The sequence below is a fragment of the Equus caballus genome, chromosome 30, assembly GCF_041296265.1.
Source record: "Equus caballus isolate H_3958 breed thoroughbred chromosome 30, TB-T2T, whole genome shotgun sequence".
NCBI lineage: Eukaryota > Metazoa > Chordata > Mammalia > Perissodactyla > Equidae > Equus > Equus caballus.
The window spans coordinates 9,826,947-9,853,859 of NC_091713.1; the positions used below are offsets into that span (position 1 = coordinate 9,826,947).

Here is a 26,913-nt window from a genome sequence, read left to right on the forward strand (position 1 = left end):
AGTGTTTTACTGGATTATTTCTCTCGGGCAGGTTTTCCCCTACATTTACGTCCAAGTTGTCCGTGTTTCACTGTAATGGAGTTGAAGTGTTCTTTACTGTTGGTGTACCCCTTCATTACCATGATCAGACCCTGTGCATCAGCCCCTCATGATAACCAGGAAGTAAATTATCTTTTTTGGTAGAAAAAAATCATCAGAGGTATCTAGAAGGAATTGCAACTCTTAGGTTAAAGAATGTAAATTTTATACGTTACTGTAATTTTGGAAAAAGAAGTGCTTTGAGTAAGGGAGAAAAATTATCTTCCAAAAATCATATAAAAGAGGCTGTGGATTTTAATTTTACTCTGGAATTTCTAGAGTATTTCAAAGTATTGTGTTTTGAAATAATTTAAATTGAAGGCAAGAGAAAGAAACAGGGTAACATGTTTTATAGTATATATCCACGTAGAATATTACAATCACTTTTATTTTTATTTCCTGTGTATTTCATCTTCCAGCTGTTTGGAGGTAGGAGTTGACCAGAAGCCTTTCTTTTTAATCAATAGCAAAGACTCAGAGAAGAGTGCTGGCTGAGTTGTTAGGTTATTTTCTCCTCCATGTTGCTGAAGTTTACGTGTCAGTAAGACAGTACGTTACATCAGATTTGTTCAGTTCAAGTGAGACAGCAGACAGTTCTAATTGCAGCATTATGTATCTGTACATCAATTAAAGCACGGATGTTCGGAAGCAAAACCACTTATTTTGAGAATCAGTGTTCATTTTACAAAGCTAAATAAAATATATTTTATTTTATCAAACAGATTTTTTTACAATGCAGTTTTATTTTTCAGTTGCTTATTTCTCTTCACAAATAAAACCCTTTTTTTATGTACTCACTTTCCCTTCTGGCTTCAAACCAGGTATTTAAACAAAAATAAAGGATTGCCAGTTTTGCCAGCTGGGGATGAGAACCCGGCTGGTGAAATGTGGGTTCGGAAGGCAGTTAATCCAGCTTTTATGCTTTTTATGGTTTTATGAAAAAAGAGGTTAAAAACCACATTTGGCTCTTTTTCGTATGTGCCACTGTTTTGTTGGTGTTGTAGGAATGCATAAAAGATTACTTAGATTTTAAAATTTGTTGTCATTAAGTAAAATCCTGCGTCTATTAGATAAAGGCCCACAAACAGTACATTCTGCTAATTGCATGTGAGATAGATTCTTGGAAAATCAAAAGTCACTGCTATTTAAAAATTATATAGACAGCATTTCCTTTAAGTACACGAGTAGAGTTTCTTCTACTTCTTTAGGTTATTTCTTGTTTTTTGTATGTTCTCAGGTTACTCATTTCAAACAAGTAGAAATTTGAAATATTTTTGGCTAAATATAGGAACTAGAATTTGATTTTTTTCCTGAAAATATTTTGCTTAGTTTGTGGTTTGCAAAAGATTTTTGGAAAAACATAGGAACTGGGCTTGTGTTTCTGTCTTGCCAGTGCAGCTCCTAGTCTTCAGCCACAAAACAGACAATGATGCAATTGAAGTAAAAATCTTTCCATAACATTTGAAGAACACTACTGAAGAGATCTTTAAGCAACAGTTTTTTCTTGAGATTGTGTTCTCCATCTTTAAATACCTTGTTTACCAAAGTGCCTTTCGTCATAGTATTTATAGGTAATCATCGTGTAACTGTCAAAAATACCATGTGCAATTGTATGAAATTATTGGTAAATTTTGAATCAAAGTCACAGAGAAGTAATCTTCAACAACGCATTTCCTTAAGTCAAACTAAGAAAGTTTGGAACATGAGTACTACTTTGTTGTGTATCAAATTTTCTCTTAGGTAATCAGTTATGAGATTTTTTAATTAATAAATTTCATGTGTATGGTTTCTTGATCTGTTTTTCCCGAAGCTAAGAGGATTAGATAAAGTAAGCTTTAAGATTATTCAAATACAGTAACTTAAAATAAAATATTGAAAGTTCCAAAGAAATGAAGAAAATTCTACTAGGTGAGGACTTAGCAAGTAGAAAGGGAAAGTCTGATTTCTCCCAGGACAAGGGGCAAGTTCCCACATTCCGGTTTGAGCAGGTTGCGCTAACATAGCCTACCTGATACTTTCATATCATTTCTTACTAAATTTATTTGGCATGTCATGTATTTCAGGAAACAAATTTAAGGGCACATCCCACCCAGATATTGAGTCCATAACTTTTGTTGTTTGTGCGTAACAGGAGTTTTTGTTTGAGGTACTAAAGCTTTGGACGCTAAACTTGATCGCGACCCGAACAGTAGATCTTTGTGTTCACTTTGTTGACTACATATTTCCTGAAAGAGTGTAACTGTGTGGGGCTCCAGAAGTTTTCACATTTGTGTTCATGGTTGTCATGCCCTGTCCTCTCCTCTGTTACAGCCTTTGTTTCCTCCTGTCTCTCACTGTCTGGTTTGTATTTCTTCGTTCTTAATGCAGGAGTGTGTAAGGCACATTCTGTGCTCTCTAATCAGCATAGCTCAGCTCTAAGTTGTTACTTAACGTCCACATTAGTGGAACCGGAATGAAAAATTAAGCTGGCCTAAGAGAAAATATGCAAACATGCTAACGATTTTCATTTGATCCTTAGTGCATTCATTTTCTCATTTCTTTGCAATTTGTTGTGTGACCTATCCCTTTTTTTGTACACTGACCTTTCCTGGATATGTATTGAACATTCCACATATTTGGTGTGAAGATGTCAGAATAGCCTACCTACGCTTTGAAAGTTAGGATTCAATTTTATGTAAAAATCTTATGTTTTATAAATAATGCTTTAAAAGTTAATGTGTAATAATTAATCACTGGTTTCACTTTTAGGTGTTAGAAGATAATGACTATGGCCGAGCCGTGGACTGGTGGGGCCTAGGGGTTGTCATGTATGAAATGATGTGTGGGAGGTTGCCTTTCTACAACCAGGATCATGAGAAACTTTTTGAACTAATACTAATGGAAGACATTAAATTTCCTCGAACACTCTCTTCAGATGCAAAATCATTGCTTTCAGGGCTCTTGATAAAGGATCCAAATAAACGGTAAGCAAAAATAACACTCAGTGTGTTACTGTTGAATGTGGTTAGAAATTGTGATATGGAAATTCATTCAAATATAACTAACTCCAAGAAGCAATGTATTTGGTATAGACATCTTCCCACTGAGATGCTGACTTATTTTTAACTGCATAATATAGAACATTTTTTTAAATTTCCTCAACTCTTTCCTAACTTGGAAATTTTATGCAGATTTTACCAAATAAGGATTGGAGAGTTTTATTATCCATTTTATGAGTGAGAAGTTTCTTAATTGCCCTGGTACTTGCTATTGTGGGGATCCGAGGATCCTTTTTCCTCCTTTCAGTCTGTGGGCCTTTATATTTCTGCTGATTTACATTATAGAAAGAACAAAACTGTCTCTACACTCTCCTCCCACCCCAACAACCTATGTTAACATATCTAAGTGCTTTTTTGATTTGTCATTTGAAGATATTCTTTCCGATGAGTGGCTGAAAGGATTACTGGCAAAAAAAATCTTTACACACTTGTGTTTCTATTTTTGTAGCTACAGCCATGACCTGAAGAATCCTAGAGCCCTTTGTTTAAAGAGCTGCAGTATTCTTTGTTGATGTTTGTGTAATCATTTACACATACATTTTATGTCATCTATGAAAGGACTATTAGTTTTAAAATATCCATTAATATGTGTTTGTGCCTATATGTATTTGTGTGTTTATAGCCATCCTTACACCTATATCTATATCTATAGATATATATGTATCAGTATTTCTCTGCAAACCTCTTAGATCTTAAGTATCTTGAGGATAGACCATTTCATATACTGTTGAATCTTCCATAACGCCTCGCATAATGTTTTTTTACTATGTTATATTTATGGTAGATGCTCAGTATGTATTTATTGGCAAACTGAATTAATGAGTGAAGGAATAAATGAACCCTAAAATGTGGGCATTGTCTACCTTAGAGATGGTTTTCCTTACTTGTAGGAGGAACGTGATTTTCATTTAACAGAAATAAGTAAACATACCTTTTTTTTTTTTGCATTGTGGAGGACCATTCAAAAATGTGTTTCATGATCACATAACTGAGATCTTACGTCATGTTCGTAAAGTAACTTTGTTTTCTTTTTTGGGGCATTTGCACGTCTGTTCTCTCCCTTGCTTTTTCAGTAGCCTTGTAGAGTTGATAGGGGAGATGTTATTCTCAGTTCCATTTGATTGAAGAGAAAATAGAGGCCCCGAGAGGGGAAGTGATTTATTGTAGGTCTCACAGGAACTTTGTGTCAAGCAAGAGTAGAAATCAAGTTCCTTGGTGCCTATTTGATATTTATGTTTCTTATTTACAATGCATCAATTTCTCAGTTGTTTCAGGTTTTGAAATGTGTTCCATTTAACGTGATTATTTCACAATTAATGTAACAAGGGTACTTGGTGATCTTTAAACAGAACTAGGATTTCCATTTTATCTGCTTGATTTGGGGATCTCTTATTTGGCGTGGGTTTCAAGGGCAGTGAATTTTTATCCCATCCTTTCCTGCCTCCTCCAGGTAATTTTGACAAACCATTCCTTTGTCGTCCCCTCTGTAAGTGGCTGGTAGAACAAAATTGTGCTTATGGTTTTCATGTCTTTGTCTCATTCATTTTTTTATTGTCATCCACCTCCTATGCCCTTGGATAGCACATAGTAGGTACCTAATAATTATTGAATAAATGTGAGGTAAGTTTCTAGAATGTTAGTGGCCTGGTATGTAGGACAGCTCTTAAAGGTTTGCCCACCCAGGAGCTGGTGTCATCGAAAGAGAAGATGTGTTATTTTCAATTGTCTGCTATTTCCTTTTATAGTAGATGTGTCAAGCTCCTCCACTGCTGCATTAAAATATTAGGAATGCAAGGATGAACAAGACGAACAATGTCTTGTCTAGGTGTTCAAATAATAATGTGGGGCACAGAACATATATTCACAGATGCTTGGGTTAAACTGCACACAAATTGCTATTGAAATTATTAGCTCTATTTAGGGGATTGGAAGACTTGAGCAGGCTCATGAAGGAGCTGGAATTGACAGTGGCGTTCATGCAGAGAAATTTACGTGTAAAGATCAGCTAGAATTGCAAATGAACGTGGCATTTGAGAAGTTCAGTGACTAGAGCGTGGAATATGAGTTGGGTAACATTGGGAGATGAAGCTGATATGTTAGATTGTAAGGACCTTATGTTTCTTCTTCTTAGAAAATATTTAATCTTTATTCAAAAGAGAATGAGAAGCCACTGTGTTATTAAAAGTAAGAGATGGTGTAATCAGATTTGTGTTATGAAAAGGTAACTCTGGCACCTTTGTCATGGATGAATTAGAGCAGTGAAGGGGCAGGTGGGCAGAGCAGTTAGGAGTGCATATGGGATCGTCCAGATACAAGGTGGAGCTCTTTCTGAAGCAGTGGTAGAGAGTGATAAATAGAACTTTATGAATGGTAAAATACAGATGATGAGGCAGTGAAAGGAATTAGGGAAGCCTCTGAGGTTTCCAGCTTGGGGGACTAGTTTGGAGTCTAAGAATGGAGTCTTATTAACAGATAGGGAGTAAGGCAAAGGAGGAGGCTTGATGGGGTGCATGTTGATATTGGCTACACCGAGTCTCAGGTTTCTATGGAAGGCCTAGGTGGAAATGTCAAGTATACAGCTGAAAATAGTACCAGCGCTTGATGAAAACAGAGGAACTGGATATGTGGATTTGCGATGCTAGGAGGTAGCTGGTGCCATGAGAGTAGTGGAGAGAGTAGAGCATAAAGAGAAGAGCGCCCAGGACAGAATCTTGGAAACATCAACATTTAAGAGGTAGAAAGAAGAGAAAGAACCAACAAAGGATGCTGAAAAGTCTTTGGAAACATAATCAAAGATAGCCTTGTAGTAAACCTGTTTTTATTATTCCTGTCCAACTATTTTAAATACTGCCTGAATTTTTCTGATACTCTTTACTGAATTGCCGTCAGTTCTAAGAAAGTTTGAACTATCATTTTGCTTTTATTTCCTATTCTCCATTACCTTATGATCATTCTATTAGTATCTCCTTTATCCTATGCAGACTTTATAGGAAAAGCGTGACCTCACGTTGCATTCAGTAACACTAGAGAATATGAATTCCATGATGGTCCTGATAGTGACGAATCCATGGTAGCTGAGGATTTGGTTCGGCATTCTGATGTTGGAGTTTAGTATTCTTAGGCATAAATATCTTAGTGCATATCATATTTTGATACTACTTTGAAGTCTTAAGTTGTATATTAGGGAGTTATTGACATTGAAATTTTTGCAGTTTCACACTTTGAAGAAGCTTGTGTTAAAGAATCTCTACCAGCTTCTAAAATGGCAGTCTAAGATTACATTCCTAGACTTTGCATAGTGTTTGTGGCCGATGAATATAGATCAGATGCTGGCTATGTCCACAGCCAGACTGTTACTAGAGAACTGAGGAGCGAACAAGAGTGAGTAACTGAAACTGGATTCCACCTTTTATTTACAAAATGATATGGTTCTCCACTCCAACTCCTACCTCACCCGCCATCTTATATATAATTCAAAATGAAAACAATATTGAAATAAACAGTAACATAAGTATAAAAAAATACAATGAACTTCTGATTTCTCTCATGCAGACTACTTTGCATACTTTGAAATGTTAAATTCTTTTCAGAAACATGTGTTTTGGTGTTTCTGCTTCTCTGGCTCCCTCAACACAAGCTTAAAATGCTCTTTGGATAATGTAATACCGATCTCTGCCCTCAAAAGAATTTGCAGTCGAGGGGGTAGGGGAGACACACGCGACCTGAAATAGAGTGAAGAAGAGCTATGCCAGGGCCTCAAGTGCTGAGTGTTAACTAAATATAGAATCGCCGGTCTGAAAGTCCCCAACGTGAACCAAGCTTTTCTGATCTGATCCTATCTAAAGGTTCCATATCAGGGGCCTGGTGCATTCTAGTATACAGATCTGTAGATAGGAGACCTGGATTGTGGGAGCCACTGGTCATCCCTAAAGACATTCAGATGTTAGCTGATTGTTTTATTTTCCATCCTGACAGTGTGTCAGAGGATCCTGGGTTCTTTCCAGTCGTGTATTTCTTATACCTAATAATAACCAGAATTCATTAGAATTGTATAATTGTTTGTTTTCTATGACTTATTTGGTTTTTTTCCTACCCAGTGGTGTGTTGGAGTTGGCACATAGCAGCTCCTAAGAGCCAATTGTTGAATTTCAAGAATTTTGTGAGCTGGTTGTTTAATACAGTCATTATTAAAAGTTAGGTATATAAACTTATAAATTAAATCAAGAATATTAAAATCAAAGGTAGTAAATACTCAAAACTAATCACTCCTTAATAATTGTTACATTTTCCTATTGTCTGTGCTTTTGAGATTACTTACGTCTGTTGTACCTGTATAAAAATACTATAAAATGGTTTGCTTCTGCACATCTCTTCCCCTTCCTGTGTTGAGTGACATCAGGTTGAGGACTTGAAATTGGCCCTCATGAGAGTCATTTGCATCACCAGAATTGGCAAACACTTAAGTCAGGGCTTGATTTATTGTTTTGTTGATTGTTGAGACTTAAGAAAGTGATAGAGAAAATGTTAATAACAGAGGTTAAATTTTAAAGTTTGTTGTATCTGTAACCATTAAATTGTGAATAGCGCAAAGTGTGAGGAAAGATTCTTCCACCATTCCAAAACTATTAGCCATTCGGCAAAGGGATCACTCCCATGACTGACAAACCAGTAAAGTTCTGACGTATTTCTCTGTTATTGTCGTTTCACCGTAGTCTTTACCATAAACAAAGATGTCAGCCATGCTCACATCGGAACTGCTCCTAAGGCAGCGCGTGGCTTTGGACTACAGCAAAAATAAGAGACGCTTTCTGTGAGGATTAATCGGTTAATTTACAATGAAGAACATTGTATATTTTATTAGTCTTTGTAAACGTTGTACTTAACATCCTTTATATCAGTAAAATTCGCAGTAAACTTATGTGTATAATATGCATATTACGCATGCCGAATTTCCCCTACAGAGCTGACTGTTAAAGGTTACCAGCACACGCCACTCCTAACCATGAGCAAGACCAAATAATGCTTGCTGTGTCAAATTCAGACTTAAATGGACTTCCTTTCTTTTCTTTTCCTCATTCTTTTTCTGTTCTTTTTTTCTCTCCTTTCCCTCTTTTCCCTGTCTCCTTTCTTCTCCGTTTTTTCTGTTTCTCTCATTCTTTCTTCGTAGTGACTAGTATGCGCTATGTGAAACTGAGGAATCCGTAAAACTCCTGAATTTCATATTGTGTCAGGTATCAGTTAAATAAGAGTACCTTCAAAGATGGGGGGGAGTATTTTTACGTTTTTGATTTATATTGAAAATTGCATAGCAAATTACATTGTAATAATATTTCATAGATTAACAATATCATTTCTGTGGTACATCATTTGAGATGTGAAAATAGTCTGAGTTTCTGTTTATTAGCAATGCTTTACAAATTGTTTTTTCTAACCAATTATTTAATCTTTTCAGAATTTATGTTAACAAGGGTGCATCTTGACTTGAGTCATTCTAAAATAAATTTGGTTTATAGCATTGACCATGATAGTAGCTGTCATTTACTGTGCTAGGTGCTCACCTATCTTATTTCCAACCCTTGCAATCACCCACCAGGCTGGTATTATTATCCCCACTCGACAGATGAGAAAACTGACATTAAGCAACTTTTTCGTCGTCACACATCTCGTAAGTCCGAGAGCTGGTTGCCTGTTTCAGGTTTGTCTCCAAAGACCGTGCTCTTTTCAGATAGCATCCTGTCTTGAGGCCAGTTCTTGTTAAAGCACGATAGGGAAATTAGATCTTACAGAAAAAGCTTTTTATTTTTACGGCTGTTTATCACAAGGACTATTTTATCTCACAGAAAATTACATTTCACAAAAACTTTCTGTTATGCATTGGGCATATGTAAATGTTTTATACTCATTTAATCTTATTTCTGTCCTCATAGCCTTGGTGGAGGACCAGATGATGCAAAAGAAATTATGAGACACAGTTTCTTTTCTGGAGTAAACTGGCAAGATGTATATGATAAAAAGGTAGGTTATCTTCATGGCGTAGTGTTTATATATTTTGGGTAAAATGAATTTACAGTGAAAAAGTTTTAAAATGAATAAAATTTATGATGTAATGATAGTTTTCATTTTTACTCTATCATTTAATTGAGTATTGAACTTCTTAGCACAAAATTTTATTGATATTTTTGACTCGCAAAATACAGCTTGAAATTTTATTCAATATGGTCAGTTGATTTTTGTCTTAATCACAATAATTCATTAGTTTGCTTCTCACTGTTTCCTTAATTCAGAAAAAATAAAGACACCAACATTATGATATTCTTTAAGAAAACTAACTAGCACAAATCATAATTTTTTTTACCTTTATGTCTTTAACTTTAAAGTGGATATTCAGATTTGTTCATAAAAATACTTATTTTAAAAGGAATTTTAATGCACTTTAGTTTTAATATTTAACTAAGTAATAAATTTGTCTTATTTGGGACTTCTCTGTTATTTGAAACAGAACTTTAATACCCACAAAATGGATGCTACTAGTTATATAACTCTTTTTATTGTAATCTGCTTATTCCTTGTTTTTAATACTCCAATTTTTGCTTAAGTTCAGGAACACAAAATTATTGTGTCTGTTCCATCTTTTTCATTTTTGTTTATTTCGTTATATTTTTGCTACTTCAGGTATTCTTAGTTACAGACACTGATTTTGATTTTTTGATTTTCATAGTAAAATATGAGCATCTGAAATTTTTATGTAATTCAGTATTTGCTTAGAATTTTTATCTGTTTCGTGTAGTTAGTCCTTCCATTTCAGTTTATTCCAGCCTTCCATATTTTTCTCTAAAATAGATATTAATAGACATTTATGTAGTGTCTGTTTTGTGCCAAATATTGTTCTCTATTAATCCCTAAAGTAATGATAGAATGATATCATATGAGTTATAAGGAAATAAGACAAGTACTTAATTTCTGTATTATATTACGGTAATGGGGAGTGTGGTGATTTTCTAAGCATTTCTTGTAACTAGATATTTAAAATGGTTGCACCATATTGAACACCTCTACTCAAACTTCAGTTCAATTAAATGCACATCTCTTGAGTTTCTACCTTGTATAAAGCACTGGGGTAAGTATTAGATCCTTCTCAACCCTTACGAGAAGCACGTGGCCGTTCTTAACTGTCCTCAATGTGTAGTAACTTCATATAGGCATCCACTTTATAACACTGATGATATTTTTTATGAGTTGCATCCATATATAACCCCAATGAACTATGCACTCTTCTTATCATGTCAGTACACTGCAAAAGAACCTGGAAAAGATCAGGGTCTTGTCATGTCTCCCAGAAATAAGACATGATCAGAGGTTTTCTTTGGTGCACAAAGCTATAAGCCACAACTAAATAGCCCTTTGATACACCCTGTCCAAGGAGGACCCAATCAAAAAAGAAAGAAAGAAAGAAAAGAAGGAAAAATTTCTTTAGGAGAGAATTGTGGAACACCAGCATGGCACTGCCAACTTAAGGAAGAGGCAAAACGTGCACTTTCTTCAGTCCTATTAGGAGACTGAGATATGCTACACAGACTTCCTCAGCAGTGCTCAGCTTTTCACGTTAAATGGTAGTTTGGCTACTTGGAGAAAGTTTGAGAACCCAGCTAGTATATCAGTGAAGAAGCCAGGCTTATTCTGTCTCTGCTCCACTGGACCAGACACGCCCAGAGTAGAGGTACCCAAGAAGCTCCCTTGTGGCAAATGGGATTGGAGGAGCCAGCAAGTAGGGCAGGGAGAAGGAGCTGCCACAGTATGGCTTTAGATGATGGGTGTGGTGAAATGAGTTTCGCTTGTTATGCTTGATAAAAATAGTTGCCTCTTAATTTGAGCAAAGGTGTTAAGTATCTTGTATAAGGAAGCACCACTACAAAAATTACCAAGTTTCCATTCATCATGGACTGACACCTGCTCCGGGTTTACTTGGGGTCTCCTGGATGTCAGATGAGGCACGGGTGTTCTCAGCCGGCCTTACACACTGGAAGAACAACAGCATCATAGCAGCACCCTTAAATTTTGAGGCTCTTTCTAAAAGGCCTTGAAAATGTGATTGGCTCTATTTATTTGGGTTTGTATTGTATCGCTAATAAAAAAGGAATTAATTATGTTAATACTGATGCCAGTAGCTTTTTAAATGAATTCCGTTATAATTCTAGTGCTTTAGACAGTATAAATATGAAATAATTCACAATATCAAACATTTTTATGGAGCCCCTATGTCTTTAAAACGTGGAATTTACTCGTAAGAGGCTAATTCATCTCAAAGATCAGGTATTTTTTACTACAGTTTTATTAATATGCTTTGGGAGATTTACTGTTTTTGTAGATTTATTATTACATGCTTTTTGGCCGTTTTTCTATATATTGTGGCAAATCTAGAGATGAAGGCACAAGTAGAGATGACTGGATCTTTAGAGGAAAGCTAGATCTCTGCCAAGGCAGAGTGAGAGCTGAAGTAATTCAATTGTGAGTGTCCTGCTGTGCCGCTCTGAAGAGCACGGTACCGAAGTGTGGCAGTCCTCTCCCGGGCCTGCCTCCTCATCCCACGCGGGCATGGGCGGTTCATTTTACTCACGCGTAAAGTTAGGATCTCTAAAGTGTCCTTCAACTTTAAGATTCTCTGGCAGGATGTTTTATAATATGAATTTATCTAGATAAATTTCTATTTAGGTTTTACACTCAGTTTGTCAACTTCTACAAGAAGATCTGCTGGGATTTTGTGGGAGATTGTGTTGAATTTGTAGATAAATTTGAGAATTGGCGTTTGAACAGTGTTGAGCCTTTGGATCCCTGAACACAGTGTCTCTCTCAGTTTATTTAGGTCTTTACTTTCTCTCAGTAATGTTTTATAATCTTCAGTGTTTAAGTCTTACCTATATTTTGTTAAATTTATCCTTAAGTATTTTATGTCTTCTGACATCAATGGTATTTTAAAATTTCATTTTCACATTGTTTGCTGCCAGTATATAGAAATACGATTGATTTTTGTATATTGACCTTGTATCCTGCAAATTTGCAAAACTTACTAATTTTAGTAGCCTTTTTTGTAGATTACTCAGGATTCTCTGCACAGATGATCATATCTTGTGTAAATAAAAAGTTTTACTCCATGTTTAATCTGTATGTATTTTATTTCTTCCTTTTCCTTATTCTGTTGGCTAGGACCTCACTACAATGTTGGAGAGAAGTGATGAGTGGACATCCTGGCTTTGTTCCTGATGTTAGGGAGAAAACGTCATTTAGTATTAAATATGATGTTAATGATCACAGATAGCACTGAGACTTAGTTTCTAACTGTCTCTCTCCAATGAAAAGAACCAAAGTTACTTGGAGAAGTGGTTGATTTCAGAGGTGGGTGGGAAAAATAAATGATGAGCCCAAGGAATTTTGTGGTGTCAGAAAGTAAAAAACAAAGATAGACAGACACAAAAAGACATGAAAATGACACAGGAGCCAACCTTCAATAATTCCCATTGGGGAAAGCTGGAGCAATTTCAGTAACAAAATAAACACAGTATTGTATTATGACCCAAAGGATAAAATACATACCCATAAGTTCATACTGCAAAAATTAATGATTGAACAAATAAATAAAATGTTGAGAAGGGAAATGTCTTCCTTATAGATGAATTCCAATTAATAAATGCAGAAGAAATCAGGGAACTAGAAAATCACTGTGAAAACACCAGAGTAAAAATTGCTGCATGCGAGATCCACCAACGAATGTTAAAATTAGTAGTGGTAGTAGGCAAAAGTTTAGGAAAGAAGAGGGGCTGGCCTGGTGGTGTAGTGGCCACTTCAGCAGCCCAGGGTTCCTGGGCCTAGATCCTGGGCATGGACCTACACACTGCTCATCAAGCCATGCCGTGGTGGCATCCCACATACAAAGTAGAGGAACGTTGTCACAGATGTTAGCTCAGGGCCAATCTTCCTCACTAAAAAAAAAAAATTAAGTTTAAGAAAGATATTTGTGTAGTCTCAACATATCTCTCCTCACACATTTATTATTTACAAATATTAAAAGAATAACTTTACAGTAGAGAAACCTGGCAGACAGTGTCTTGAACCAAGTGATCAAGATTAACATCATCAGTAATAAGACATACTGACATCATGTAACTCATGATAAGATGCCCTGCGAAAGGTGTATCACTTTTGTAGTATTCTTCCTCAAAATGCAGAACCTCAGTAGAATCATGAGAAAACCTGGGGGACCCACATGGAGGGTCATTCCTCACAGTAACTGGATAGCTTCCCCAGTGTCAGCTTCATGAAAGGCAGGAATGATTGTGGAACTGTCAGGTTGGAGGAGCCTGAGGTGGCAGGAAATCTACATATAATTGGTAGTTTATGGTTTTGTACCAATGTTAATTTCTTAGTTTTGATAATTGTACTATGGCTGTGTGAGATATTAGCATTAGGGGAAGGTGTGTAAAGGGCATGTGGGAACTCTTTGTACTATTTTTGTAAGTCTTCTCTAAGCCTAAAATTATTTCAATATAACAAATTACAGAAATGTGATGTTAATATAGGTCTTCAATCCCTCCTTTATTAGGCTGAGGAAGTTCCCTTCTAGTCCTAATATGCTAATAGTTTTTATCATGAATAGGTATTGAATTTTTTTTTAAGTCTTTCTGCATTTATTGTGATGATCATATGGTTTTTCTCCTTTATACTCTATTAAAATCGTGAATTACATTGATTGGTTTTCTAATGTAAGTGAACTTTACATTCCTGGGGAAAACCTCACCTATTCATTATGTGTTATCCTTATTATATATTGCTAGATTTAATACAATATGTTTTTTAAGGAGTTTTTTGCAGCCTTAAATCATAAGTGATACTGGGGTGTCCTCTTCTTTTCCCAAAATGTCTTGGAATGATTTTCATTTGAGGATCATGTTTACCTTTTAAAAACCAGGTGGGAAGTACTGCCTCTTCTTCAATTGTCTGGAATCGTTTGTGTAGAATTTGTGTTACTTGTTCTTTAAATCTTTGGTGGAATTTACCGGTGAAGCCACTTGGGCCTGGAGTTCTGTCTTTGTTGGAAGATTTTTAGCTGTGAACTCAGTTTCTTTAATATTTATGGGACTATTCTGGTTATCTATTTCTTCTTGAATGAGCTTTGGTATTTTGTAGCTTTCAAGGAATTTGTCATCTAAGTTTTCTAATTTATTGGCTTAAAAATGTTTGTAATATCCCATTATTGTCTTTATAGTGTTTGTTGTATATATAGTGATGACCTCTCTTTTATTCCTGATATTGGTAATTTGTGTCTTCTCTCTTTTTTTCTTAATTAATCTGGCTAGAGGTCTATCAATGTTACTGAATTTTTTCAAAGAGCTAGCTTTTAGTTTCACTGACGTTCTGTATTGTTTTTCTGTGTTCAAATTCATTATCTGCTGTTTATTATTTCTTTATTCTGCTGCTTTTGCGTTTGTGTTGCTCTTCTTTCTCTGTTTTCTTTAGGAGGAAGCTAAGATTATTGGTTTGAGACCTTTCTCGTTTTCTTTTTTTTTTTTAAGATTTTATTTTTTTCCTTTTTCTCCCCAAAGCCCCCCAGTACATAGTTGTGTAGCCTTCGTTGTGGGTCCTTCTAGTTGTGGCATGTGGGATGCTGCCTCAGCGTGGTTTGATGAGCAGTGCCATGTCCGCGCCCAGGATTCGAACCAACGAAACACTGGGCCGCCTGCAGCGGAGCGCACGGACTTAACCACTCGGCCACGGGGCCAGCCCCCTCTCGTTTTCTAACATAAGCGCTTAGTGTTGTGTTTCTGTCTAAGGCCTGTTAGGTATGCTTTGCAAATTGTGATGTGTTTTCATTTCAAAATATTCTTATTCCCCTTGTGATTCCTTAACTCAGGGATTATTTAGAAGTGTGTTGTTCAATTTCTAAATATATCAATTTTTCAGATATCTTTCTGTTGATTCCTAACTTAATTCTCTTGTGGTTGGAAAACATATTTTATATGATATTAATCCTTTTAAGTTTATTGAGACGTTTTTCATGGCCCAGAAAATGGTTTATCTTGGTGTATGTTCTACATACACTTGAAAAGAATGCGTATTCTGCTTTTATTGCATAAAGTGTTCTATCAATATCCATTAGGTCGAGATGGTTGATAGTGTAGCTCATGTGTCCTATATTCTTACTGATTTTCTGTCTACTTGTTCTATCAGTTACTGAAAAAGGATTGATGAAATCTTCGGCTATAATTGTGGATTTGTTTCTTTCCTTTTTTAGTTTTGTTTCATGTATTTTGAAGCTTCATTGTTAGTTTCATACACATCTGCAATTGTTATGTCTTCTTGTAAATTTACCCCTTTATCATTGAGGTGTTCGTCTGTATACATAGCATTAATCTTTGTTTTGAAATCTACTTTGTCCAATATTAACAGAAGTACTCCAGCTTTCTTTTGATTTGTATAGGTCTTTGTCATCATGTTGCTTTTAACCCATGTCATTATATTTAAGTGGATTTTCTTTTAGACATCATGTAGTTAAGTCTTGTGTTTTTTGAGGGGGATGAATTTTAATGTATGATGATCTTTATTTACAACTATATTGGCAAAAAGAAGAGGGAAAGGTTTAAAACACAAGGTGTTACAGCTGATCCTGACAGATTAAACAAGTTGCATTTTGAATTGCTGTCTAATTGTCCAAAGATATACAATACTGAATCTGCATATTGAGTTCCCTTTATGAGGTACAGTTCTCATATTTTAGGCAGTCTTGTAAACATATAAATACAAAGGAAATGAAATCACTCAGTGAAAACTGCATTAAATGAAGGGTATTTCAAATTTAAATTTATGTTGTCTTTGTAATAACACATGCCCAGTGAAAATCAAAAGCTGGCAAAGCAGTCATGCTTCCTACTTGAGTGAACAGTTACTGCTGTCAGTCATTTTCTGCAATGACCATTATATTTTCAACTTATCGTGAGCTATTCTGAACTTACTATTGGGATGTAGCCAAAGTCAGAAGACAAGACTTAGGGAGAGTATTCCTTTTTGGGGAGAAGGTAAGCCTTCCAGAATCAGCATGAGAAATAAAGATCCTGTTGGAGAATTCTAGGTGGAAAAATCAATGTAGCCAATTTCAATTCATGCTGCGCTGGTTTAATTTTTCCTTGACTTGTCTTGTGTCATTTTTCTAAATCAGGTGTGTTTAATTCTTCTTCTAATTCATCAAAATCTTCCCCAGTAGAAAGATTTTCATTGATAAGAACAGCATCAATGGCTCCATTTTTCTGTCCCTTCTCTTCGCTGTCCTCTTCCAAATCACTTTTTTCACCGTTTCCAGCCCTGCCTCCAGAAGCTTTGCTTCATTTGTTTCCATCCTCTTCTGAAGTCTAGGCGCCGGAATCTTTCAGGACTGGCTCTGGTAACACCTGTCTCATCTACATCTCCCGGGATGTACGCTCAACTCTCCGTCACTTCCGCTCCCTGAATCCTCAGCCTCATCTCCAGTTGATCCTAGGTGTAACAAGTATCATCTTCTTCCTCCTCATTGTCATCAACCCGTTCAGGACGAAATTCAAACACCTCACAACCACGGGTCGTTAGTGCCTTCCCTGCTTTGAAGTCTACTTTTTTTCCCCATATCTTGCTCAAGTTTATCAATCTGGTCTTTTCCTTTTCTTCCTTGCAAGAAAAGATTCCAGAGTGATTTTGGTAGCATTTGGACCTAGGGCAGCACACTCTCTTTCAATTAGATCTCCTAATGAAATTTCATCTTCTTCTTTTCATCTTTTTTTCAACACAAATCCAGGTAAGTGCCTGATGATACGTGCAGTTATCACTGCTCCAGGGCATACCCGAAGTTAGCCATGTTTGTTATTTTCAATAGCTTCAAGGAAAAGTTTGCACACTATTTGAGTTTTGGGTTTTTTCTTTTCCACCTCACCGTGCTGCTTGTCCACTACGTCTTCCAGCGTTTTCTCGTCCCAGTTATCTGTAGAATCTTTTCAAGTTCCTCACCTCTTGAATCACATTTTCTCCCCAGAGTCAAGTCCTGAGAGAACTTAGACTTAGCTCTGTTAGTGCGTCGTCCTTGCTTGAAGAAGGCACACACCACGGACTTGGGACCTGCACCGTTGCTTGCTTTGTGAGCAGCAACTCCAGGTGCAAACAGCTCCTTTAGCTCTTGCAATCCTTGCTTCTTGTCGTCTTTCTTCAGTTTCGTTTCAGCTTCACTTTATGCTGCCTGATGTGGATTTTGTTGACCAGACTGAACTTGGTGAGCAGCAGCCTTGATAAACTTCTGTTGCTTTGCTCCTTTCTTATTCTTTAGACCAAAAGTTTTGTCTTGGATAATCTTCTCTTTCTTTTTCTACTCCACCTTGTTTGCTGCTCCCAGCCTGAGCTTGTTTCTTGGGGGGCATCGTGGAGACAGGTGGCACCAGCCAGACTTAAGCACAGCTAGACACCGTCGGGGGATCTGGCCCCCGGCAGGAGGAGGAAGACGACTCCGGCCACTGTGGCCGCTGCAGGGCATCTGGCTTTTTTCTTATTTGTTAGATAATATATGACTTTTAATGGGATGTGTAGCCCATTTTCATTTAATGAAATTACTGACATAATTGGGTTTAAAGCTACCATCTTGCAATTTGTTTTTTATTTCTCTTTTTGTTCCTTTCTTTGTCTGCCTTCTCTTAGATTTATTGAATATTTTTATGATTTTTAAAACATCTCAGCTATTGTCGTCTTAGCTATACATCTTTGTTTTATTGTCTTGAGGTTGTTTCTAGAGTTTCCCATATATATGTTTAACTTGCTGCAGTATACCTTCAATTAATATTATAACCATGTCACATTCAACAGCATATTTCTATTACCCCTTCTATTCTTTATGCTATCATTTTCATACATTTTACTTTCACATGTTATAAACATCACAATACATGGTAATTATATTTTGCTTTAGAGAATTATATTTTAATGTGACTAAGAATGCTACATATTTACCACTTTTAGCACTCTCCATTCCTTTATGTAGATCCATGCTTCTGTCTGGTTATTTTTTTTCTTCATTGTTTTAGCCTTTATTCTAAGGCTCATTTAGCTCCACTTCTAAGATATGATCTCCCTGGATTTGGAAAGATTCATGGAAAAAGGAATGCTTTGAAAGGAATATAGCACTGGAATTGGTGGGAATGTGACACTTCAGAAAGGGAGACCAATGCGAGAAAAAACAAAGTAGTGACGAGGGAAGTGCGGTAAGATACGCTGACTGGGAAGAACCAGCAATTCACGGTGGATAGAAGCTGGGTGCAAAAAATGGAGATGTGGGCCTGCTAATATAGTCTCTTGAAAAGTTTAGCTCGTGTTTGCTTGATCCACCTACTTACCAGAATTAAAGACCCTGACATAAGGAAATGACATACAATGACTGGAGCTTTTCAAGTTTTGTTAGTAGAGACTTTTAGGCAGGAGAGTTTGGAAAAGAGAATCTGGTTAAGAGACTACTGCAGTGATATAAATGTTAAGTGATGGAGGCCTCTGTGAAGCAGAATAAAGGCAATGAGGAAGGAATGGGAAGCGTGAACTCTCTAGATATGATAGAGAAATGAGAACTAGTAATCTAGTCTGACAATACTGGGGAAATGGGGGAGGATTATAGCTGGTTCCGGTAATATTTAATTCCAAGTGGAATTCTCTAAGCGCTAGAAATGCAGCACCAATATTTGGAAGTGAGAGCAGGAAAGAATATGAATATCTGGAAATTCGGTTAAATTAGAGTTGTGGGAATGGATTTCCTCTATACGGAGGAGAGGGATGAGAAAATAGATGAGAAGGAGAGTCAGCGAGGGAGCTGCAGAGGGAGGGAAGGTATGAGAACACTGAGAGCTGGGACTGAGGATTGGAAAATGCTCACGGTCAGGAAGGGGAGCTGGATTGAGAACATGTTTTTGTTCAGTGTATCAAAGTCCTGTATGAGTATCATACAAACATTGCAGTGGCACTTTTCTGACTGAGTCATAAGTTTCTATTTTCTGGTTGAAAAATTCAGATCAAAGAGTTTGGTGATTGATGACAGTTACGCAGATGTTAGTGATCGTTACTGTTTTCCTAAGTGAGGCTCGGTTGGACAAGTGTAACATGACACTAAGAGAGAAGAGAGGTAATAGGCTAAAAATACGCTCCTCAGTAGCTTCCTGTTGATACTCTCCTTATCATACTTGAATGATGGCCTATTTTGGAACATCAGGTCAAAGAAAGATGAGCTCCAAATACCTACCAAACATTCCGATTGTTTACGTTAAAATTATTGTCTTCTCTTGATAGTGAGGCATTGTACTGAGGATATGAAAGAACCCAGACAGCTCTGAAAACCAGCGTTAGTTGTGGCATGAGATGCAAATGGTTTAAGCTTTAAAGCATTCAAATTGAGTTAAAAACTAAATATAATTAGCTGTTCTGCACAAGAATCAAAAACAAAACTACACAGGAAAGTGGAAAAAAATAAGAGAATGTATGGAAGTTTAACAGTCAAATATCACAAAAAGTAAACAGAGACAAAAATAATTTGGGGCTAAGTAGATTTCAATATATAAATATTAAATGTGAAAAGTCATTTTTGGCTTAATGAACACTAGTATAATCCTCAACAAAAAAGTAAAATTTTTGGACCAAATAGCAGCATCTGCATGCATAAAACAACACTATTACAAATGCCAGGGGACCTCATAGAAAAACAGTTTCTTACCTAATGTGGCAGTGCTTTATCAATTTTGTTGATCTTTTCAAAGAGCCAATGTGTGGTTTTGTTTATTTTCTCTATCAATTTTTGGTTTTCAACTTATTTGATTTCTGCTCTAATTTTTATTTCTTCTGCTTATTTCAGACTTTATTTGCTTTTCGATTTCTAGTTTTCTAAACTGGAAGTTTAGACTATTGCTTTTAGATTTTTCTTTTCTAATATATGCATTCAGTGCTATAAATTTTCCTCTAAATACAGGCATCCCTTGGAGATATTGCAGACCACTGCAAAAAAAGGCAATATCTCAATAAAATGATCCACATGAATTTTTTGGTTTCTCAGTATGTAAAAAACTTATGTTTACGCTATACTGTAGTCTATTAAGTGTGCAATAGTATTAGGTCTAGAAAAAAACCAATGTGCATACCTTAATTAAAAAATAGCTTGTTTGAAAATGCTAACCATTATCTGAGTCTTCAGCAAGTCACACTTGTTTTGTTGGTGGAGGGTCTTGCTTCAGTGTTGCTGGCAGCTTACTGATCAGAGTGGTGGCTGCTGAAAGCCGTGGTGGCTGTGGCAGTTTCTTAATGTAGGACAGCAGTGAAGACTGCCACATTGACTGACTCTTCCTTTCACAAACGATTTCTCTGTAGCATGCGATGCTGTTTGATAGCATTTTACCCACAGTAGAACTTCTTTCAAAGTTGGAGTCAATCCTCTCAAACCCTGCTGCTGCTCTTTATCAACTAGGTTTTTGTCATATTCTAAGTCCTTTGTTGTATTTCAGCAGTCTTCATCGTGAGTAGATTACATCTCAAGAACCACTTTCTTTGCTCATCCGTAAGAAACAACTCCTCATTCATTAAAGTTTTATCATGAGACTGCAGCAATTCAGTGACATCTTCAGGCTCCAATTCTGGTTCTTTGCTATTTCCACCACAGCTGTAGTTACTTCCTCCACTGAAATCTTGAATCCCTCAGTCATCCATGAGGGTTGGAATCAACTTGCTCCAAACTCCTGTTAATGTTCATATTTTGACCTCTTCTCGTGAATCGTGAATGTTCTTAATGGCATCTAGAATGGTGATTCCTTTCCAGAAGGTTTTCAACTGACTTTGCCCAGATCCCTGAGGGGAGTCACCATCTCTAGTGGCTATAGCCTTACAAAATGTACTTCTTAAATAATGATTTGAAAGTTGAAATTTCTCCTTGATCTGTGGAGTGCAGAATGGATGCTGTGTTAGCAGGCATGAAAACAACATTAATCTTGTTGTACGTCTCCATCAGAGCTCTTGGGTGACCAGGTGTCTTGTCAATGAGCAGGAGTCTTTTGAAAGGAGTCATTTTTTCTGAGCAGTAGGTCTCAACAGTGGGCGTAAAATATTCAGTAAACCGTGTTGTAAACAGATGTGCTGACATCCAGGCTTTGTTGTTCTGTTTACAGAGCACAGGCAGGCTGGATTTAGCATAATTCTTAAGGGTCCTAGGATTTTCAGAATGGTAAATGAGCACTAGCTTTAACTTAGTCACCAGCTGCATTTGCCCCAACATAAAAGAGTCAGCCTGTCCTTTGAAGCTTTGAAGCCAGACATTAACTTCTCCTCTCTAGCTATGGAAGTCCTAGACGGCGTCTTCTTCCAATACAGGGCTATTTCATCTGCCTGGGAAATCTGTTGTTTGGTGCAGCCACGTTCATTAGTGATCTCAGCTGGATCTTCTGGAGAACTTGCGGTAGCTCCTCCATCGGCACTTGCTGCTTCACCTGCACTTTTACGTTATGGAGACGCTTCTTTCCTGAAACCTCATGAACCAACCTCTGCCAGCTTCAGACTTTTCTTCTGCAGCTTCCTCACCTCTCTCAGCCTTCATAGAATTGAGGAGAGTTAGGGCCTTGCTCTGGATTAGGCTTCGGTTTAAGGGAATGCTGTGGCTGGTTTGCTCTTCTATCCAGACCACTAAAACTTTCTCCGTATCAGCAATAAGGCTGTTTCACTTTCTTATCATTCGTGTGTTCACTGGAGTAGCACTTTTAATTTCCTTCAAGAACCTTTTCATTGCATTCACAAGTTGGCTAATCTTTGGTAGAAGAGGACTGGCTTTTGGCCTGTCTCAGCTTTCACCAAGCCTTCCTCTCTAAGCTTAATCGCATCTGGCTTTTGGTTTAGAGTGAGAGCCCTGCAGCTCTTCCTTTCACTTGGGCACCCAGAGGCCATTGCTGGGTTATTAATTGGCCTGATGTCAATATTGTTGTGTCTCAAGGAACAGGGAGGCCCAACGAGGGGGAGAAACAAAGCAACAGCTGGTCGGTGGAACAATCAGAACACACACAACATTTATCAATTAAGTCCACTGTCTTACGCGGGCACAGCTTGTGGTGCCCCAAAACAACAACAGTAGTAAGATCACTGATCACAGAGCACCACAAAAAAATAGAAGAAAAATGATGAGAAGGTTTGAACTATTGCCAAAATTACCAAAATGTGATACAGAGACGCGAAGTGAGGAAATGCTTTTAGGAAAATAGTGCGTAGGCTTGTTCAATGCAGCATTGTCGCAAAACTTGTTTGTACAAAACATGCTATCTGTGAGGTGTGGTAAAGGGAACCTCAGTGAAATGAGCTATGCTTGCACTGTTTTCACCGCATTACACAAATTTTGATAAGTTGTATTTTTACTTTCATTTAGTTAAAAATATTTTAAAATTTTCCTTGAGACTACTTATTACACCCATGTGTTCTTTAGAAGTGTATCCTCTGATCTCTAAGTATTTGGGGTTTCCAGGTATTGTTATCTTATTGATTTCCAGTTCAATTCCATTGTGATTTGAGAGCATAGCCTGGTATGATTTCTCTTCTTTTAAATTTGTTGAGGTGTGTTTTATGGCCAAGAATGTAGTTTGTCTCAGTGAATGTTCTGTGAGCTTGAGAAGAATGTGTATTCTGCTGCCGTTGGATGAAGTTGTCTTGAATGTCAGGCAGGTCCAGTTGGCTGATGGTGCTGTTCAGTCCAACGATGTCCTTACTGATTTTCTGTTTGCTGGGTCTGTCAGTTACTGACGGAGATGTTGAGGTCTCCAACTATAATAGTGGAGTAATCTGTTTTTCATTGAAGCTGTATCAGTTTTTGTTGTATTTTGACACTGTTGTTAGATGTGTACACATTAAGGATTGGAGAATTGACCCCTTTATCATATGTAATGTCCCTATTTATCTGTGATAATTTTCTTTACTCTTAAGTCTGCTCTGTCTGAAATTAAAATAGCTACTCCAGCTATGTGTTGATAAGTGTTAGCATGGTATGTCTTTCTCCATCCCCTTACTTTTACTCTCTGTGTCTTTACATTTAAACTGGATTGTCTGTAGACAATATACAATTGTGTCTTGTTTTTTTATCTGACAGTCTTTGTCTTTTAGTTGGTTTTATTTAGACCATTTAAATTTAAAGTGATTATTGACATAGTTGGATTAATATCTACCATATTTGTTACTGTTTTCTATTCGTTGTCCTCTTCTCTTTTTGTGTGTTCCACTCTTTTTCTGACTTCTCTGGATTTAATTGAGCATTTTCAAAGACTGCATTTTTTTCTCCTCTCTTAGCATATCATTTATACTTCTTTTAAAAATTTTTTAGTGGTTGCCCTTGATTTTGTAGTATGTATTTATAACTAATTCAAGTCCTTTTTCAAATAATACTATACCACTCCACGGATAGTATAAACACCTTATAACAGTATTCCTAATTCCTTACTCCTGTCCTTTATAATATTCCTGTCATTACCCATAAACTCTAATTATTTATACATTGTTGTATTGTTATTTTGAACAAACTGCTACCTGTTAGATCAATTAAGGATAAGAAAAAAAAGATTTTATCTTGATTTATTCCTTTCTAATGCTCTTTATTTATTTAGATCTAAGTTTCTGACCTATATCATTTTCTTTCTTTCTGATGAAACATTTCTTGCAAGGCAGGTCTACTGGTGACAAATTGCCTCAATTTTCGTTTGTCTGGGAAAGTCATTATTTTTCCTTATTTTTGAAGGATAATTTTTCTGGATACAGAATTCTAGGTCTTTTGTGATTAAGTATTTTACTCCACTTTTTCCTTGCTTGCATGGTTACTGAAGAAAAGTCCAATGTAATTCTAATCTTTGCATCTTTGTAGGTAAAGTTTTTTGGTGCGTGTGTGTTTGTGTGTGTATTTCTTTCTGGCTTCTCTCAAGATTTTATCTTTATCTTTGATTTTTGTGCAGTTTGAAGATGATATGGCGGGGTAGATTTTGGGGTATTTATCTTGGTTGATGTTCTCTGAACTTCCTGGATCTGTGGTTTGTTGCCTAGCACTAATTTTGAAATATCTTCAGTCATTATTGCTTAAAATTGTTTCTTTCTCTCTCTGTTCTCCTTCTCATGTTCTCGTTACACATGTGTTTCATCTTTTATAATTGTCTCACAATTCTTGGATAGTGTCTTCTTTTTCATTCTTTTTTCTCTTTGCTTTTCAGTTGGGAGTTTCTATTAGCGTTTCTTCAACCTTGCTGGTTCTCTCCTTGGCTGCGCTCTGACTGTTGATGAGCCCAGCAAAGGCATTCTTAATTTCTCTGATCACATTTTTGATTTCCAGCATTTCCTTTTCAGTCTTTCTTAGTGATTCCATTTCTCAGCTTACATTGCACGGCTGTTCTTGCATGGAGTCCACTTTTTTCCATTAAAGTCCTTAGTAAGTTAATCATAGCTGCTTTAAAATCCTGGTCTGATAATTCCAACATTTCTCCCATATCTGAGGCTGGTTCTGATGCTTGCTCTGTATTTTGAAACTATGTTTTTTATCTTTTAGTATGCCTTGTAACTTTCTGCTGAAAGCTAGATATCATATACTGGGTAAAAGAAACTGAGGAAGGTGAGGGAAATGGGTCTTTAGGGCAGATTTTAGGTGTATTCTCACTAGTTCATCAGGCTAAACTTACTAGTTCTAGTACTTTTTTTTTCTAGGAGGTATCTACATAGATGATCATGTCATCTATTTCCAATTTGTATGCTTTTTATTTCTTATCTCTTGCCTTATTGCACTGGCAAGGATCACCAGAACAATGTTCCATAGAAATAGTAAGAACAGACATTTAATTATTACTAATCTTAGGGAGATAGCATTCATATTTCTTCTCCTGAATATGATGTTAGCTGTAGGGTTTCTTTGTACATGCTTTATCTCAGGTTGACAACATTTTTCACTATTCCTGTTTTCTGAACATTTTTATTATGAGTGGATGCTGGATTTTGTCAAGTGCTATCTTCTGCATTCACTGAGATAATCATGTGCTATTTCTATTTTAGTTTGTTAATGTGGTGAATCACACTGATTGATTTTTGAATATTACACCTATCTTGTATGTCTAGAATAAACCCCACACTATCATGGTATATTACCTTTTTATATATTGCTAGATTTCTTTTGTTAGTATTTTGTTAAGGATTTTGCATCTATATTCATAAGAAATATCAGGCTATACTTTTCATGTACTATCTGGCTGATGTTAGAATCCAGATAATGCTGGACCCGGCAAATGAGTGATGTTCCCTTCTCTTCTATTTCATGGAAGAGTTTGCTAAAATTGATACATTTCTTCTTTACATGTTTGATAGAATGTGCTGTGAAGCCATCTGAGCCTGGACCAAAGAAATTCAATTTCTTTAATGGATATAGGGCACTTCTAGTATCTGTTTCTTTTGAATTGGATTCGGTAGTTTGTGTTTCAAGGAATTTTAAAATTTTATCTAATTGTTGAATTCATTGGCATTAAGTTGATAGATTATTTTCTTGATATTTTCTGTTCCTTTCAGCTTGTTTTTTAAATTAGCTCTTTTTTATCTAGTCTATTAAGTTGAAAAACTTAGATTTGAATCCTTTCTTTCTTTTAAACATAAGCTTATAGTGCTATATTTTTACCTCTAAGGACTGCTCTAGCTGCATCCTGTAAGTTTTATGTCATACTGTGATTTAGTTTTCATTTCAAAATGCCTTTTAACTTCCCTTGTGATTTCTTCTTTGACCCTGTGGATTATTGAAATGTATTGTTTGATTTACAATATTTGGGGATTTTTCAGCTATCTTTCTTTTTTGATCTCTAGTTTAATTCTGTTATGGTTAGCATCCTTTATATAATTTTAAATCTTTTTAAATTTATTGTTTTTAATGAAACAAATATGGTGTATACTGACAAACTTTTCACAGACATTTAAAGAGAGCGTGCTGTCTTGTGCGCAGTGCTCTGAGTGTTGGCCACATCAAGTCAGCTGGCAGTGTTGAGTCTTCTCGACTTGGCCGACCTCCTGACTGACTGTGTGAATGCTTGCTTTTATCAGTCACTAAGAGGAGAAGTTAAATCCTCATCTGTGATTGTGGCTTTGACTCTTTCTCTTTTAGTTCTGTCACTTTTGCTTTATTTTAATCTTAAAGTTTTGTTTTTAGGTGTACCGAAATTTAAGATTATTAAATCTTCTTGATGAATTTACCTCTTCATCATTTCATCTAGGTTAGCGATTTTTGGCATAAAGATTAGAGAGGAGATAAATGAAATAGAGAAGAGAAAAACAATAGAGAAAAACAATAAAAATGTTGATTGTTTGAAAAGATCAACAAAACTGATAAAATTTTAGCTAGATTGACTAGGAAAAAAGAAAAATCAAGTACTAAAAATCACAGATAAAAGAGACACATTACTACTCATTTTACAGAAATAAAAAAGATTATGAGAATACTTTGAACAGCTGTACACTAATAAAGTGGATAACCTATATGAAATGGAAAATTTACTAGAAACACACAAACTGCCAAAATGACTCAAGAAGAAATAGAAAATCTGAATAGACCTGTAACTAATAAGGAGATTGAATCAGTAATCAAAAAACTCCAACAAGAAAAAGCCCAAGACCAGATGGCATTACTGGAGAATTCTGCCAAACATTTAAAGAAGACATAGTGGCAGTCCTTCTCAAACTCTTCCAAGAAATTAAAAAGGAGTGAATGCTTCCTTGGAAACTCATTGTATGAGCC

General features: G+C 36.3%; 1 protein-coding gene and 1 pseudogene across 4 annotated transcripts in view; one reads left to right on the forward strand and one right to left on the reverse strand.

Annotated features, from left to right (window-relative positions):
- The window catches only part of AKT3 (AKT serine/threonine kinase 3), a 327,384-nt gene that overhangs the window by 271,565 nt on the left and 28,906 nt on the right, over positions 1-26,913 (forward strand). For all 4 annotated transcript variants that reach the window (XM_023632779.2, XM_023632783.2, XM_070255721.1 and 1 more), the window contains 2 exons: positions 2,827-3,041; positions 9,044-9,131. In XM_023632779.2, the coding sequence (XP_023488547.1) occupies positions 2,827-3,041; positions 9,044-9,131 (303 nt within the window). The remainder of the gene's footprint in view (positions 1-2,826; positions 3,042-9,043; positions 9,132-26,913) is intronic.
- On the reverse strand, positions 16,304-17,542 carry LOC100055004 (zinc finger CCCH domain-containing protein 15 pseudogene; annotated as a pseudogene).